The 14,032-nt window shown below is 48.5% G+C and overlaps 4 protein-coding genes across 4 annotated transcripts; 1 reads left to right on the top strand and 3 right to left on the bottom strand.

Moving 5' to 3' along the window:
- Positions 1–614: 614 nt before the first annotated feature.
- Positions 615–2,133, bottom strand: FSUBG_726 (alanine-glyoxylate transaminase (R)-3-amino-2-methylpropionate-pyruvate transaminase; the record flags this gene model as incomplete). Its single annotated transcript, XM_036685546.1, has 3 exons — positions 615–695; positions 751–1,738; positions 1,820–2,133. 3 exons carry the CDS (start codon positions 2,131–2,133, stop codon positions 615–617), a joined length of 1,383 nt encoding a protein of 460 aa, XP_036543742.1.
- A 758-nt stretch (positions 2,134–2,891) lies between these two features.
- On the bottom strand, positions 2,892–3,933 carry FSUBG_725 (Arylesterase; the record flags this gene model as incomplete). Its single annotated transcript, XM_036685535.1, has 2 exons — positions 2,892–3,372; positions 3,431–3,933. The coding sequence occupies 2 exons, from the start codon at positions 3,931–3,933 to the stop codon at positions 2,892–2,894; spliced, it is 984 nt and encodes a 327-aa protein (XP_036543741.1).
- A 948-nt stretch (positions 3,934–4,881) lies between these two features.
- Positions 4,882–7,419, top strand: FSUBG_724 (positive activator of transcription; the record flags this gene model as incomplete). The annotated part of the gene is made up of 9 exons (XM_036685524.1): positions 4,882–4,906; positions 5,066–5,081; positions 5,135–5,238; positions 5,285–5,482; positions 5,548–6,107; positions 6,154–6,427; positions 6,477–6,652; positions 6,695–6,884; positions 6,938–7,419. 9 exons carry the CDS (start codon positions 4,882–4,884, stop codon positions 7,417–7,419), a joined length of 2,025 nt encoding a protein of 674 aa, XP_036543740.1.
- A 415-nt stretch (positions 7,420–7,834) lies between these two features.
- FSUBG_723 (amino acid transport GAP1) lies at positions 7,835–9,832 on the bottom strand (the record flags this gene model as incomplete). Its single annotated transcript, XM_036685513.1, has 7 exons — positions 7,835–8,068; positions 8,128–8,369; positions 8,417–8,891; positions 8,944–9,155; positions 9,208–9,297; positions 9,349–9,592; positions 9,644–9,832. 7 exons carry the CDS (start codon positions 9,830–9,832, stop codon positions 7,835–7,837), a joined length of 1,686 nt encoding a protein of 561 aa, XP_036543739.1.
- Between the last annotated feature and the right edge of the window lie 4,200 nt (positions 9,833–14,032).

The following is a 14,032-nucleotide window of genomic DNA, read 5'->3' as shown; positions in this document are numbered from 1 at the left end:
TCCGACCCATGACGCTGGGATCTCTGTAGCGGTACTTGAACCAGCCGAAACTCCCCAGCCTCCCGGGCGCATAATTAATCGATCGATCTCATGATTCGCTCTGGGTTTGACAACGGCGCGTGTTGGTCAATCTCGTACGAAAGCTGTGAGCTGAAATTACCGCATGCGGCTACCCGAATCACGATCGTAATCTAAGTTGCCTTGATGATAACGACCACGAGCCAAACGTATGCAGGGCTGCCTTTTCGAGCATGTTAAAATCTAAGCTGTCATGAACAGTATCTAACATGGGTGTTCTGCATAAACACGAGAGATATCGCACCCTTCATGACAGCAGACACAATCACCAGGCATAAACTGATAGCTCATAAAACTCAACGAACCATGGCTAAACACGTTGATCATCAAAATATCATATTTTTTTCAAGGCTCGCTCTATCGACAAAAGACAATACTGGCCAACCCTCTATAGTTGGCTCCGTTTGTATCCAGATATCCATACATGGCCAGCCATAGTTTCATTATTTAACTCTTTTTGCATAGACGGCCAAGAACTGGCAATGTGCCGTCTTTTGGTCGTCTTCAAGCGATGTTGATATTCATTCATTCTCTTTTTAAGCCTTGTAGCCAACCTCGAACAAGCTATCCTTAAGAGCGTTAAGAGCCTTCTCGATGTGGTTTCGGCTGGGGTCAAGCTATTAAAACTATGTTAGCAGGTTATCTGGAGTGAGCAGATTCATATGTACTTACAGCGCTGACTCCCATATGGCCAAATCGGATATACTTGGGAGCAATAGCCTTGTGGATACCACCAGCAAAGACAACACCCTTAGCGGCCAACTTGGGCAGAACATCAGCAGCGCCAATGCCATCGGGCAGGTAAATAGCAGTCATGGCGTGAGCCTGGTCCTCAGGCTTAGTAGCAACGACCTTCAGACCAAGATCGGTAACAGCCTTCTTGACCTTGTTCGAGACCTCGATGTGGCCCTGGAATCGCTCAGAAAGGGGCTTGGTGAAGATCTGAGTAAGGCCAGTGTGGAGGGCGTGGATGAGCTGAGGAGAAGGAGTAGCAAAGTAAGAGGGCTTCTTGGCCTCGTAGTTCTTCATGATGGGTGTCCAGTTCTTCAGGGAGGCGAAGTAAGCGGGAATAGGAGTCTTGCGGTTCTCAAGAGCAGCGGCGACAGCTCGGCCGCTGAAGAATGAGATGGAGAGACCAGCGGGAACACCAATGGCCTTCTGACTGGCAGTAACAACACCATCCAGACCCCACTCATCGAAAGCGATCTCCTCACAGGCAACACTGCAGACACCATCGACAATAACGAGAGTCTCGGGAGAGACGCGGCGGACAGTAGCGGCAAGGTTCTTGAGCTCACTTAGGACACCAGTCGATGTGTCGACGTGGGTTACTGTGAGGATCTTGTACTTCTTCTCGGAAAGAGCCTTCTCGATCTCGGGGAGCTGAGGTCGGCCGCCAACTTCACCGTCGAGCTTGGTGACGTTGGCGCCGTAGGCGCGCAGGCAGTCGGCGAAGCCATCACCAAAGTATCCAGTACTGAGAACGAGGGCGTTCTCACCAGCCTCGACAAGGTTGGCAGCAACAATATCCCATCCCAGGGTACCGGAACCGGAGATAACGTAAGGCTGGGCGGAGGGATCGGTCGATTGGAACAGCTTGCGGGTCAGGGTGAGGGTCTCGCCGAAGGTGTTGACGAAGCCGGGGCCGACGTGGCTCTCACTGTGTGATAAGTATTAGCAAGCGAGATATTATCAATCACATCACGCGAAGGTGATCCAAGTCGTATCGATCGCATCGTACCTGTAGTGGCCCATGGACTTGAGGACCTCATCATCGAACTCAATGGGTCCGGGGATGAGGAGAGTAGCGTGTTCAGGTTGAGAAGACATGGTGGCTGTGGATGTTGAAAGACGACGAGCTTGAGAAGAAACTGAAGCTTGAGCAGGAGAAGCCGCGGTATAAGAAGAAGACGACAAATGACCTGAGACGAGAGAGATCCTATCGGCCGACGCAGATGCTGTTCCAGCGGCCGAATACGTCTTGAAGCCCGCCGACGAAGAAGAGGGGCTCTCGGCGGACAGCTCCGGAGCGCGGGGCACCTTTCTCCCCTCCATTGCAAGTGCCGATCTTAACAGGCTACGACTGGCTGCTGCGCCTACCCCCACTGCCACGGAAGACAACCGCTGAAGAGGCGCCAGGTTGACTGCCTGAGGCCTTCTGAAAGGTCGGGTGTGCTCTTTTTTTTTTTGCCTGCTGCGACGGAAGAAGGCCGAGAGGATAGGGAACGTCGGTAGGCTTCCGATTCGGGGCACAGAAGCCGGGGTTTTCGGGTCTATGAAGCACCGAGATATAAACGTCACGCAACCCAGAGTTTTTTAAGCAGTAAAAGGGGGATTTTGAGGTTGTTGATTCAGAGTCATACGAATTGCCTCAGGGGAAGAGGAAGAGGGAACTTCGCCTAGGGAAATGCGCTGAGTGTCCTGACTCTAGCCCCGGAATCCCCTGTCTTCCGTCCCCGTTTTTTGCTCCTTTCAGCACAGTTAAGTTTCAACGGAGCTTTCTCACTGTCGTGTCCAGGTTAAGGTTAGCTCGGGTTATGTGAGGCCGCTACCGGAGCGACAGGTTTGAATTGAGTGGACGTTGATTCGGTCATCTCTCGGGATCTTGAACCGATTATATCATATCGAACCGATATTTTGATATGGTAAGCGTTTCCGCTGACTCGGGACATAGAATCTCGAATGATGTTGATTATCATGATGGAGTTGCGAGCGCTCTACGGGAAGGGTCCCGATCTAAAGTAACAGACAGAATAACAAACGGTTGACTGACCGAATATGATCAATACCCACGGCCAGTTTTAATAAAACCCTCATGCAATGCCTTTATAAAACTCAAACAACTTCTCTGCACCATCTTCCCATTGAACATCGTTCTGTAAATGATGCCCTGCTCCCTCAACGAATTGTAATCTTACGCCATCTCGCTTGTCATTTCCAGCCTCACGGTAAAATGTCGCTGTCTTCTCTGTCACGGGACCTGTCATGAGCTTATCTTGCGTACCGGCCATGACAAGAACCTTTTCACCGTTGGCGCCGTCATTGCGGATGTGACTCAAGATGTTTGATGGAGACGCGAAGCTGTACATCATGCTGAAAGGCCACAAGTAACTCTCATAGCGGTTCATATGGCGTTGGAACGGGATGACGGATGAGAGACTTAACTTGTCGCCAAAGAAGGCTCTTTGTGTGAGCTTTGGGTGGGAGAGAGGTGAGTTGGAGTGCCAGAGATGGAAGATCAATCGTATTGTGAACCATGGGTCCATCTTCCACCAATTCATATACACGCCCATTCTGCGACTGTGTTAGTATCCTGGCAACAGCTTCGAGATAGATGTTTATCTTGACTCACGATCCAAATCCTGGAACTGCACCCAGCAAAGCAAGTGCTTTCACATTAGCCAATCCATCGCTCAGAACACCCTGGCTCAGACCACCACCACTTGAATGTCCAACAAGCATAACCTCACCCTCTTCCCTCGTCTGCACCCACTCGATAGCCGCAACGAGATCAGAAGCCAAAGCACTTCGAGGCGTTGCAAAAACCATGCGGAAATACGATGGGTGCCATGATTCGCCGTGGCCGCGCAATGAGACTGCATAGCATTGAACACCACGTGCTGCTAGATATTGCATGTATTCTGTCCATACCCATGCGCAGCCCATGCCGCCGTGGCAGAAGACCATGGGAGGGCCATTGAACTTGTTGGTGATTGATGGGGTGTTGGAGAGGACTTCTACTCGACCTTGGGGTGTGTTTACCCAGTGACGCTCGAGACCTCGAGGGACTGGAGATGGAGGCCCTGAAGGTCGAGTGTAGTGAAGCCACTGGTAGCTGAGATGGAAACCGAACATTGGTGGTAGTGTAGTAGTGAGACTATTAGGCCGTGTAAGTCGGGGGTGTTGGTGTTGGTGTTGATGTACGGAGGTGAGTATGATGGCTCAATGCATGGGTCTTGCTCCCTCTTATACAAATCCAACCTCCCACTCAAGACCTCAATCAAGCTTAAATAAAACACAAATAGCAAGGCCCATTTCTTCCGCAAAGATCTTGTTTGTCGCACATGCAAAAGCTCAGCCTGCAAGCCACCAACTTAGCCCATAAGCTTCAGCCTTCAGCCGCTCGTTAGCTTGGTCCATCCACAAAGCAGCTCGTCGGAAGAATCAGGAATGGGCATGACAATGCCTAGTAATTTCGTGTCTTGTGGTCTAAAGAATTATTTCTTGCTGAGCGGCGCCTTCAGCGAAGCCAAAGGGGGGAACGAGTCCATCATGAATACCGGTTTGGTTGAAGAAAGTATAAGCAAATGTGCTTCCACCATTGTAAGGTCATGATAGGCTATTTTTCAACATCAGTTCGCATAACTACCTATCGTACATCTTTTTCAACGTTGTATCATGCGGCTTCCATAAGGCTAGACATCAGCTTCAATGAATGACTTGAATCACAGATCACCTTGTCAGTAAATCTGTTCGTGACTGTTTTCATGTTACAGGCAATAGTCGGACTTTGCATCAACATCAACGATCTATCTAACGCAATCAGGAACAGTAGACGATCAACTCCGCAAGACCAATCGTCTTGCAATACCCACACGTTCTAGAATACTTCCATTCTCCTATCAATCCCTACCCCGCTCTCTCTGCGGAAACCTACCCCGTCAAGCATGGGGAGTCACAAGGATGCCATTGTTTTGTCTATACATCAATATCATTGCAATTGACCATTTCTGTGCTTCTTTTGTGCTTCAACTCCAAGGGTGATGTCATCGTCTACGAGAGCTAATGCTACCAGACCAAATAATGCAAGGAAGCGTGTTCCCAAAGCGTATGTTCTTATCTTGACGATATGGGTTCAGCAACTGACTTTAGATTATTAGTTGTGTAAGATGTCGAGATCAGAAGATTAGATGTTCTGGATCGCAGCCATGTCAGCAATGTGATAAGAGGGGGTCAGTATGTCAATTCGATGATGAATCACGTAAAGTTGTCGTTTCGAGAGGGTAAGTCAATGCCAAGAACTGTTGACGGAGTCATACTTACACATCTCTTCCAGGTATATCAACCGTCTACAGGAGAGGTTGGCGGCTCTGGAGAGCAAGTCAGAAGAGCATTCCCTCCTTGAAGCCACGACTGGCCGGTCAAGGAGCACCGATTTGAGTAAGTCTTTGTTAGTCCTACATCGACATTCTACTAAGAGTACCAGGTGATCATTGTATGCCACTTTCCACCGAGAGCAACGAGATCTCACAACAGGTGATAAAGACGTCAGCTTCAATATCACCATATGGAACAGCCGAGGCACAAGATCAACGACGACTCAATGGTGAAGGCAAAGCTCCCCTCACGAATCCTTTAGCCTTCCACACATATGACTTTGTTCCAAGCGTCACAGGACACATCCGTAAGTCCATGCCCACTCGCCCAAGGAGTCAGTATCTCAAATTGAGAGGATTAACTTATCGCCAGTTTTCATGGGAACTTCATCAAACTGGTCCTTCAACAAGAGAGTTTTGACCATGACCCACGAACGTGTCAAGGGCCGTCCATTATCAATGCATAACCTACACTTCGCCGGCACTGAGGGAAAGGTCTTCGATCTCAGATGGGACGGGACTAGAAAGCTTACGGCGCAGGATGTTCCCGACATGTCTGCCCTGCCAACTAAAGACTTTGCTCTATATCTCATCAACTCGGTCAAGTTTCACTGCGGTTGGCTGTACAGCCTATTTGATGAGGACATCTTCCTGGAACGCTTCCGTGTGTTCCACGAGAACCCTTCTGAATATGCGCGTGCAGAGCCTTTGTGGTTTATTCACTACCTTCTTGTCCTGGCGTTTGGGAAGGCTTTCGTGGTTCAATCCACCAAGTCGAGGCGACCTCCTGGCGGTGACTTCTTCATGCAAGCCATGAAGCTCATGCCCGACTTCAACTTCTTTGATTGTGATATAATAGAGCAGATGCAGGTTCTTTGCTGCGCTGCTCTATATCTGCAATCTGTGGATCATATACAACAGGCGTATCGTCTGGTAAGCAACTGGCTCTTCAGATGGGTATAGTAACTAACGAAACCAGGTCTGTTCCGCACTTCGTCATGGCCTAGAACACGGTATACACACCGAAATGCAATCCGATGCTCTTGACGCAGCTTACGTACAGAGAAGCCGACACATGTTCTGGACACTCTATATTCTCGAACGCCAGCTGATTTCGCTTCTGGGACTTCCGCTAAGTATAGCCGACGAGACGATAAGCGCACGCTTTCCCGACTTCCCAGGGCAGCCGCAAAAGTTAGAGGCACTGAAGATACATGTTGACTTCTGCAGGGTTCTTGCAAAGATAAATCAGAGTGCGTCTTCTTGTGCTACAGAGAGAGACATGGTTGCTAACCATCTCAGCTGTTTATGGCCTTGAAGGAAAGCTCGACAGTCGATACCTCGGTGCTACCCAGTCCGTCCTCAAGAGTATCGCTACCGTCACAGAACGGTTGAACAAGTCCTTTGAGATTCAGGCAAGCGAGGGTATGGCTGGCATACCACGAATATCAGCACATCTCCATTTGATGCAACACCAAGTAAGCTCGTTCGTCTCCCTCTAACTGTCAACTTCTTAACAGAACAAGTGCATCATTCTCACTACGAGACCACTTCTTTACACGTTCCTGCTTTCCAGGCTTGGTCACTTAGAGGTAGCCCTAATGCATTGGCTACAATCGGAGAGTGTGAAAGGGCTGGTCCAAATGTGCACCGAATCTGCTCAGCAGATTCTGAGGATCCTCTCCAGTCTTTCTGAGCAAGGACTTTTAGGTCAGTTCTCTGGTCCCAGTAATTATTTGAGCGTGTTACTTAATCTCTGATAGAAACATTCCTGCGGTTTGACCAGGACGCCGCTTTTACTGCAACAATCGCACTGCTCATGGCCGCTGCGATTGACTCATCGCTACTACCAGACCACACTCCCTGGACGCAACGCGCCTACGGCCTCTTCGATGAGATGAACTCGAGAGGCAATCTCGTGGCCAACATGGTGGCAGCTGAACTGAAGCAACTAGAAGACTTGCTCAAAGGCTTCCTCGCCAGCAATGACTCGAGGGCTGTGGTTACGACACAGGGTCCAAACACGCCTCGACAAGGTTTTATGAATGACATAGACAGTGGTACAGGCTCTGTTACTGATTATGCCGAGCCGTTTAGTCTCGAGTCAGATGATGACTTTGGATTGGGGCTGAACTATGAGCTTAGTGCGGAACAGCTGTTGAATATAGCTAATTCGCTGGACATTGACAGCTTGACATGGCCGTGGCCGGAGGATCCGCTGGCTGAAGATATGGATGGGGCATGAGTATCTAAAACTACAATTCTAATACAAATAGTATAGCTGAGATTCATCACTGGACTTCTTGCATCGCCGGGCAGTATGTTTAATTCTCTTCTATCTCCTGGGACGATGTCAAAGGTCTTCCTTTCGTCATCTTTCTTTGTAGCCAGTCACTGAACGATCTAAACTTCTGAAATCCTAAGTCAAGTCAGTGGCACAGCTGTAGCTCTTTCGAACTACCCACAGTGGCTTTGATAATGGAATGGTCTCCTGCTTTCATACACAAATGACGCGCACATCACTGAAGATGAATATTATATGAAGATGAGGCTAATGCGAGACAACTTTAATACTATGTTGTGAATAGTTTCTGAAACCTATAGAATGCATCCGTATCCAAAGACCCCGACACCATCATACAACTTTCAAGACGTGGTGTTTACCACAGTTGGACATAGGTGAGGAAACGCCTCCACTTGGGCTTGGCATAGTATTCATCAAGATGCTTGATCTCCTCAACACTCAAGTGTCGTCGGCCGGTGAGACAGTCGGCAGTGGCAGGATCTCTCCAGGGAGTTCGGAAGATGACCTTGTATCCAGCAGTGAAGCCAAAGATGACAAGGACACCAATCATGTATTGGAAGAAGTTGGAGGCAGAAAAGCCGGCGCCACCCTGTGATGTCTTTGTTAGATGATTATTCATAGGGATTGAGGATAGTTGAGGTAACTTACGACAGGCTTGATTCCGGAGTAGATGCAGCAGATCAGCAACATGATGGAGATGAGCATCAACCATGCTGGTGCAATGGGCCAAGCACTCGATCTCCAGGCATAAGTCTCTGAGAAGAGTTTGTCGTTCTGGGCCTTCAGAGCACAGTGGAATCGGTAGTTGGTGAAAGAGATTATGATCCAGTTTGTGAAGAAGGAGGCGCTCGTAATGGAGATCAGCCAGTTCAAGACAGTAAGACCGCCAGCTTCGGCAATGTTAGTCGTGATCCTCGGATAATGAGGGGCCACTCACAAGAAAGTTGAATGTATCCAAGAACGACAGCAACGACAGAGGTGATGATCAAAGCAAGTCTGGGACGTCCCTTATCATCGACTTGTGCAAGTCGTGTAGAAATAAGGCCCTGATGGGCCATAGTTCGCAGGACTCGTGACGAGAGATAAACTGACTCGGCAGCGATGGCAAGGACACCGCAGATCATTCCAGCGTTCAGGAGCGAAGAGATGCCAGGAATTCCAGAGTCCGTAACAGCAACGACAAAGGGTGAAGCAGCAACACCACCTCCACCGAGAAGACGGGGGTCGTCGGAAGGAACGAGAATCGTGATGAAAACGACGCTGAGCATGTAGATGAAGTTGACTCGGAAGGGGACGAGCTTGGTGGCGTGAGCGAGGGAAAAGCGTGGGCTCTCGGCTTCACCGCCCATGATACCGATGAAGACTTGGTCGCCGACGGCCCAGGTAGCGAGGAGTGCACAGTTGGCGAATCCCTGTAAAGTTGTTAGTAGGAGTAAAGTTAAAGGGTTGAACTTCAAGACTTACAGAGAAGCCGTTCAGGAATGCTGGTCGGTCAGTCCACGTCTCTCCGTGGTGAACATAGCCATTAGGGCCAGCTCCAAGAACTAAAGCCAAAGAGAGAGTGATGATAATCAAGAAGAGGAAAATCTTGATCAGAGATGTTACATATTCAAACCAGGCGAATACGGTGTTCGGGAGGAGGAAGATGACGAGACAGGCGAACATGAAGATGCTGACTACGAGACTCGTTAGTTGGATTCAAAAGGGGGGCATATAAGTGAAACTGACGTGATGCAGCCAAAGGAAACGAGCCTCCAGACCAATATCCTACCAAGATATGGAAGAAACCAGCCTCAGCAGAAACAATAGCAGTCCAACCTATCAATAGTCAGAATACATGTCTTAAAATCAAGTTCAGGGGTAACGAACCAAGCCACTCGGCGAAACCTGCTCCAAAAGCCAAAGCGGGATCAACCCAACGATCAGCATAGTCGATATAGTTTCCTGAAACAGGGAACGCAATGGTCATTTCTGACAACGATTGTAGAACAGCCCAGACACATGTGCACACCATGAAATATGCAATCACCATGTTTCCAGGACCGCCAGTCGCGAGGGCTTTTCCAGTAGCGATGAAGACGCCCGAGCCGATATTAGAACCGAGAGCAATGATCTTGAAAGGGGAATGTTAGTATTGCGAGTGTTTTTGGTTTATGGGACTTACGTGGACTTGTCGTGGCGTAAAGGATCGATGGAATTGTCCATGTTTGCCCTCTTGCATTTCAATAGCTTGAACTTCATCAATGCTTCGTGAAGCTGCGAGGTCAAGACCATCGTCTTTTGTCATCGAACCACGGGACTTTTCTGTCATCCCAGCTGGAACGTTGACATCGTGAATACTTTCTCGACGCATGATGAAGGATATCCACAAGCAAATTCAAGTTTAGGTAAGCTGTTGATGGAGATGAGAACCCTGTAGTGGGAGCTTGCTGGGATCCATCTTTTCTGCACGACGACGATCGTCCGTCTTTATACTGTTTTCCTCGGACGTGACGGAGCTGTCTCATAGAGCTAGGGGGCGAAAGAGTCTGGGGAAAGTGACCGACATGGCGATCGTATCATGATTGGATTCTACGGGAAAGTATCCGCGAGGACTATCTCTATATCAAGCATCAAGGGAGGAGGATGAAAGAAAAACCGGCTGCCAAAACGCTATCAGGCATTTACGACACCCACTGAGTGCTTAAGGTTACCCCAGATTCTACCCCAGCTTCAACTAGACCAGAACGAGCTAGCTTTCGAGCGTCTATCAGTCGAGACTCGTCGTGAGGTTGGGAACCATTGGTTAGAGGCATTCTATGTGATAACAGTTGGGTTTAGCTCTCTCCGTAGCGCTACGGGTGTGATTCCGATGACGAAATCGCTACTCCGTATCTTGATCTTATCGGTGGTTATCTGCCGATGCTGAGGAGAGGCCGGGCCGAGCTAGACATGGTATCAGTGAGTTGGGCGATAAGCCACTTTTGACGTGAATGAGGAAGGGTACCGCGAGGGGTGAATCGGAGAAAACGGCGAGAGTTAGTTGGAGCTTGCCGTGAGGCAATTCATAACGGTACTCAACGGGTTGGGTTCGGTATCTGATAAACAAACGTGATACTCAGCTGTGTTTATGCAAGTGTTATCAACTTTCTTGATATAAAAAGGCAATTCTTTTCTTATCATCACTTGGACTCGACGAGACTTTAAAGTATGATAACGTCGACTATCATGAGGCCTTCCGTATCTCATCGGCGAGGGATTCCGATGTCTTGCATCCCCTGCCATGTCCGCCATCAGGTGCTGTATAGGAGGCTCAGATACCTACTCCATGTGTTTAGAGGGCGGCTTACGTCCCGATGGCGTTCTGCAGCAAGCCTAGGCCGACCCAGTGGTCTGGAACTCTTTCTGATACGATCATTTCCACGTTGCATGACGCCCACGTGTCAAACACTCACTATCAGACGTGTCTAGTAAGATATACAATACAGCATGATATTGAAATGTCTTTCTCTCTTTTGGGGAGCTTTTTTTTCAATGGGGTTCAAGACAGTTGTATTACGTTGATTTCGCCAAAGCCTACGAGTTCAGTACTGGCACCATCAGTGTCTATGATAGCTTCATAGAATTCACTTCTCGAATGGCGACTTATCCCCAAGCTCTAATGCACCACGACGGAGTATTTAATACGCTAATATTAGCTCGGACTTACTGGCAACTCGGACGGCAAAATCGGCCACCGTTGAAGCACGGAGAGCACGAGTGGCGGTGACGGAGATCTCTATCTGATTTTCTCCGGCGTCCAAGTCTAATAGACCAGACAGAAATATCATAGAACTACCCATCAAGAGAATTGCGTATCCCTGAAATACGTCGGACATTCTTTCGACTTGTTGAACAGTTCCTAAAGCACGTTGTAAGCGTGTGCATGGCTAACCAACCCATTTCAAGCCACATCGCGGAAACTTGCAACAAATAGAAATCTATACACCTGTAGGATACATCTACCAGTATTGAATGACATTTGAATCCTTTGAAGTTGTCATGGCCATGGAAACATCAAGGCACTTGCTCTATGGCGAGTCTCTACCGGAAACAACAGTACAAGATACTCGTGTAATCGAGAGGCTGCTTGCATTTTCAAAACGGCGATCCTATGTCATAATAATAGAATTGTTAGACAGGTTTAAGGGATTTATAAACAGTCTTATCAGGGTCTTTGAACACCTTGTTTTGATTATGAAGTCAAAGTCTTGGAAGGCTATTAAACGGCCGCGGATAACTATTGTTTGATAAGTTGATGGCTGTCTCTCTCTAACGGCGCGTATTCTGACTTTGTTAAGTCGACCACACAGCCATTGTCAATGTCTTGCTTAATACGTCTCGCGGGGGTAATGCAAAGGTTCACATCTCATTCGAGAGACTTCGAAGGGAACGTTGGGTATGACATGAGTGGCTTGAAGAATGCGTATCAGGTCCAGAAAGTGCATTCAATAATGGATTCGCCAGCGAGGACGAGCAGTCCCCATACTGTCCAAGGACTACTATTAGATACTGAAAAGTCGTAAGTCTTGAACCATCCATTTACAGGATATACTTATAACCCTACTCATCATAGCCGAAAAAGCACATATCGACTTGTACAGAATTAAAGCAATGAGGTCAAATCCATGGCCGATCGAGTGCTTCCACAAAAGAACAATTCCATTCTTCTGCCAAAATCTCGGCGTGCTGGGCATAGTTGTGACACTGAGATCACTCCCCATACCCTGGAACAGCCATCCGTCTTGGCCATGCACAATATCTGGCCAAGACACCAGCATCATCCAAAGATAGAACAGCCAGCTCTCTACCACCTCTTGGACAATTGACACATAATTCAACGGTATCTTGACAGCTCCACGACACCATTTTTTACCCAGTCTAGCCAGTTACCCTGCATCCCAATGCAATACACCCAGAGTTCAACCGTGAATAGCGGCATCGCCGAGGTGGCCAAAGCACAGCGTTACCGTGACATAATCAGCGCCCGCAAGAAGCCCCAATGCCAAGGACAACCCCACGGCCCCCGATTTCTGCCAGCTCGTCCGTCTTGGCGATTTGGAACTTCTATATGCATTTGTATTCGGCGGACGAGGTACGGAGTAGTCGTTTAGATAAGGTCAATCCGTGGGGCGAACAGGTCATTAAGCATAACAGCCTTAGTCTCTGAAGACATGATTTGCGGAGGCATTTGCGACTGGCTGAAAGGTCATGAGGAATGAGGCGTAGGTACAGCTACATGCTGTAGGGTCGAATAGTCCAGAGATGATAGGGGCAACGGGATCAGCGGGAGGTCACGAACCGAGGTAGATAGGGTCCTAGGTACCTGCTCTGTACGGAGTACTGTAGGCAAGTTAGTACGTACTAAGCGTATGAACAGCCTGAAATGTAGCGGTCATCTTGCCAACAGTCTTGGCTCGAGTCTTGGCGGAACTGGGGGTTTATATATGCAACAGCTTACTTGCCCCTTGCTCGACAAGTAACAATTCGTTATCACCCATTGCCAAGTGATAAGAGACTAAGACACGGCGCAATAAAGTTCTATGGCGCAGAGACATGCCTAGAGCGGAAGGTCAGCGGCCAGTTCAACCAACCTGCTGTATTGGGACTAATAATAAGACTGGAGACACGCGTCAGAATCAGATGTCATCCTGATTCGACAGTTTTGGATTGCTGTCCTACGACAGAACTGCTACCCTGTACCGACTTTTTCTAGAAATGTGCAAGGCCAACTGATTTGCAGCAGATTGCGTCGGGATCCCGATGGGTGGTTGCATTACGTTCTGAGGCTTGATGCACTTCTTGGCTTTGGTTGAAAGTAGATATGCGTCGGCTTTCTTGATGAATAGAGGACATTTTCGAGCCGCTGATGATGTGTAGCTGGTCAGTCGAATAAGCTTTGCAAGTCAGCATCAGTCCAACACACGCCAGTCACCACTCGCTGACTACCACACAATGTACTGTACAATGTAGCACCTGCAGCTAGGGTAATTACATACACGTACATACTGACTTTTAGGTTGTCAGGTGTGGCTCGTTGAAGGTAAGCTTAATGCTTAAAACAACCCCTGCGGCTCTTCAACCAAATGAAGAAAGCGCCGCAGGTTATTGCAGGTAATAATCTTCCTCTCATCGGCCCGTGAAATCGGCCAACTCGGGACGGGTAATGCAAAAGACACTAACAAAAGCTTCCAACTCGGTTATCGATTACCGTTTGATATGGTGACTGTTCTGTTATTGTCATTTCAAGCTGAGTCGCGTGTCTTCACGTAATGGACACAATAACCTGCAAGGTCAGGGGCAACATTTGATAACGCTGGAACTGGTCTTGCGGGGACTTCAAGGGTGCCCAGCCGGTCATGTCCGGGTTTGTCATGCCCGTGCTCTATGCTTCAAGTCAAAACAACGGGGCCTCAATAGCAATGACCACAAAAACCTCGTCAGAAGAATTGTATTACGTACAAAACTTTGAGCGACTTCCTCAAAGGACAGTTGATGGTGGTTCTGTCTGAGGATGATGGAGCTCTCCCCAGAT

Source organism: Fusarium subglutinans, assembly GCF_013396075.1.
Source record: "Fusarium subglutinans strain NRRL 66333 chromosome Unknown NRRL66333_c0000003, whole genome shotgun sequence".
Classification (NCBI taxonomy): Eukaryota; Fungi; Ascomycota; class Sordariomycetes; order Hypocreales; family Nectriaceae; genus Fusarium; species Fusarium subglutinans.
Note: the sequence above shows the minus strand (reverse complement) of the source record. Positions and strands in the feature narration are given on the sequence as shown.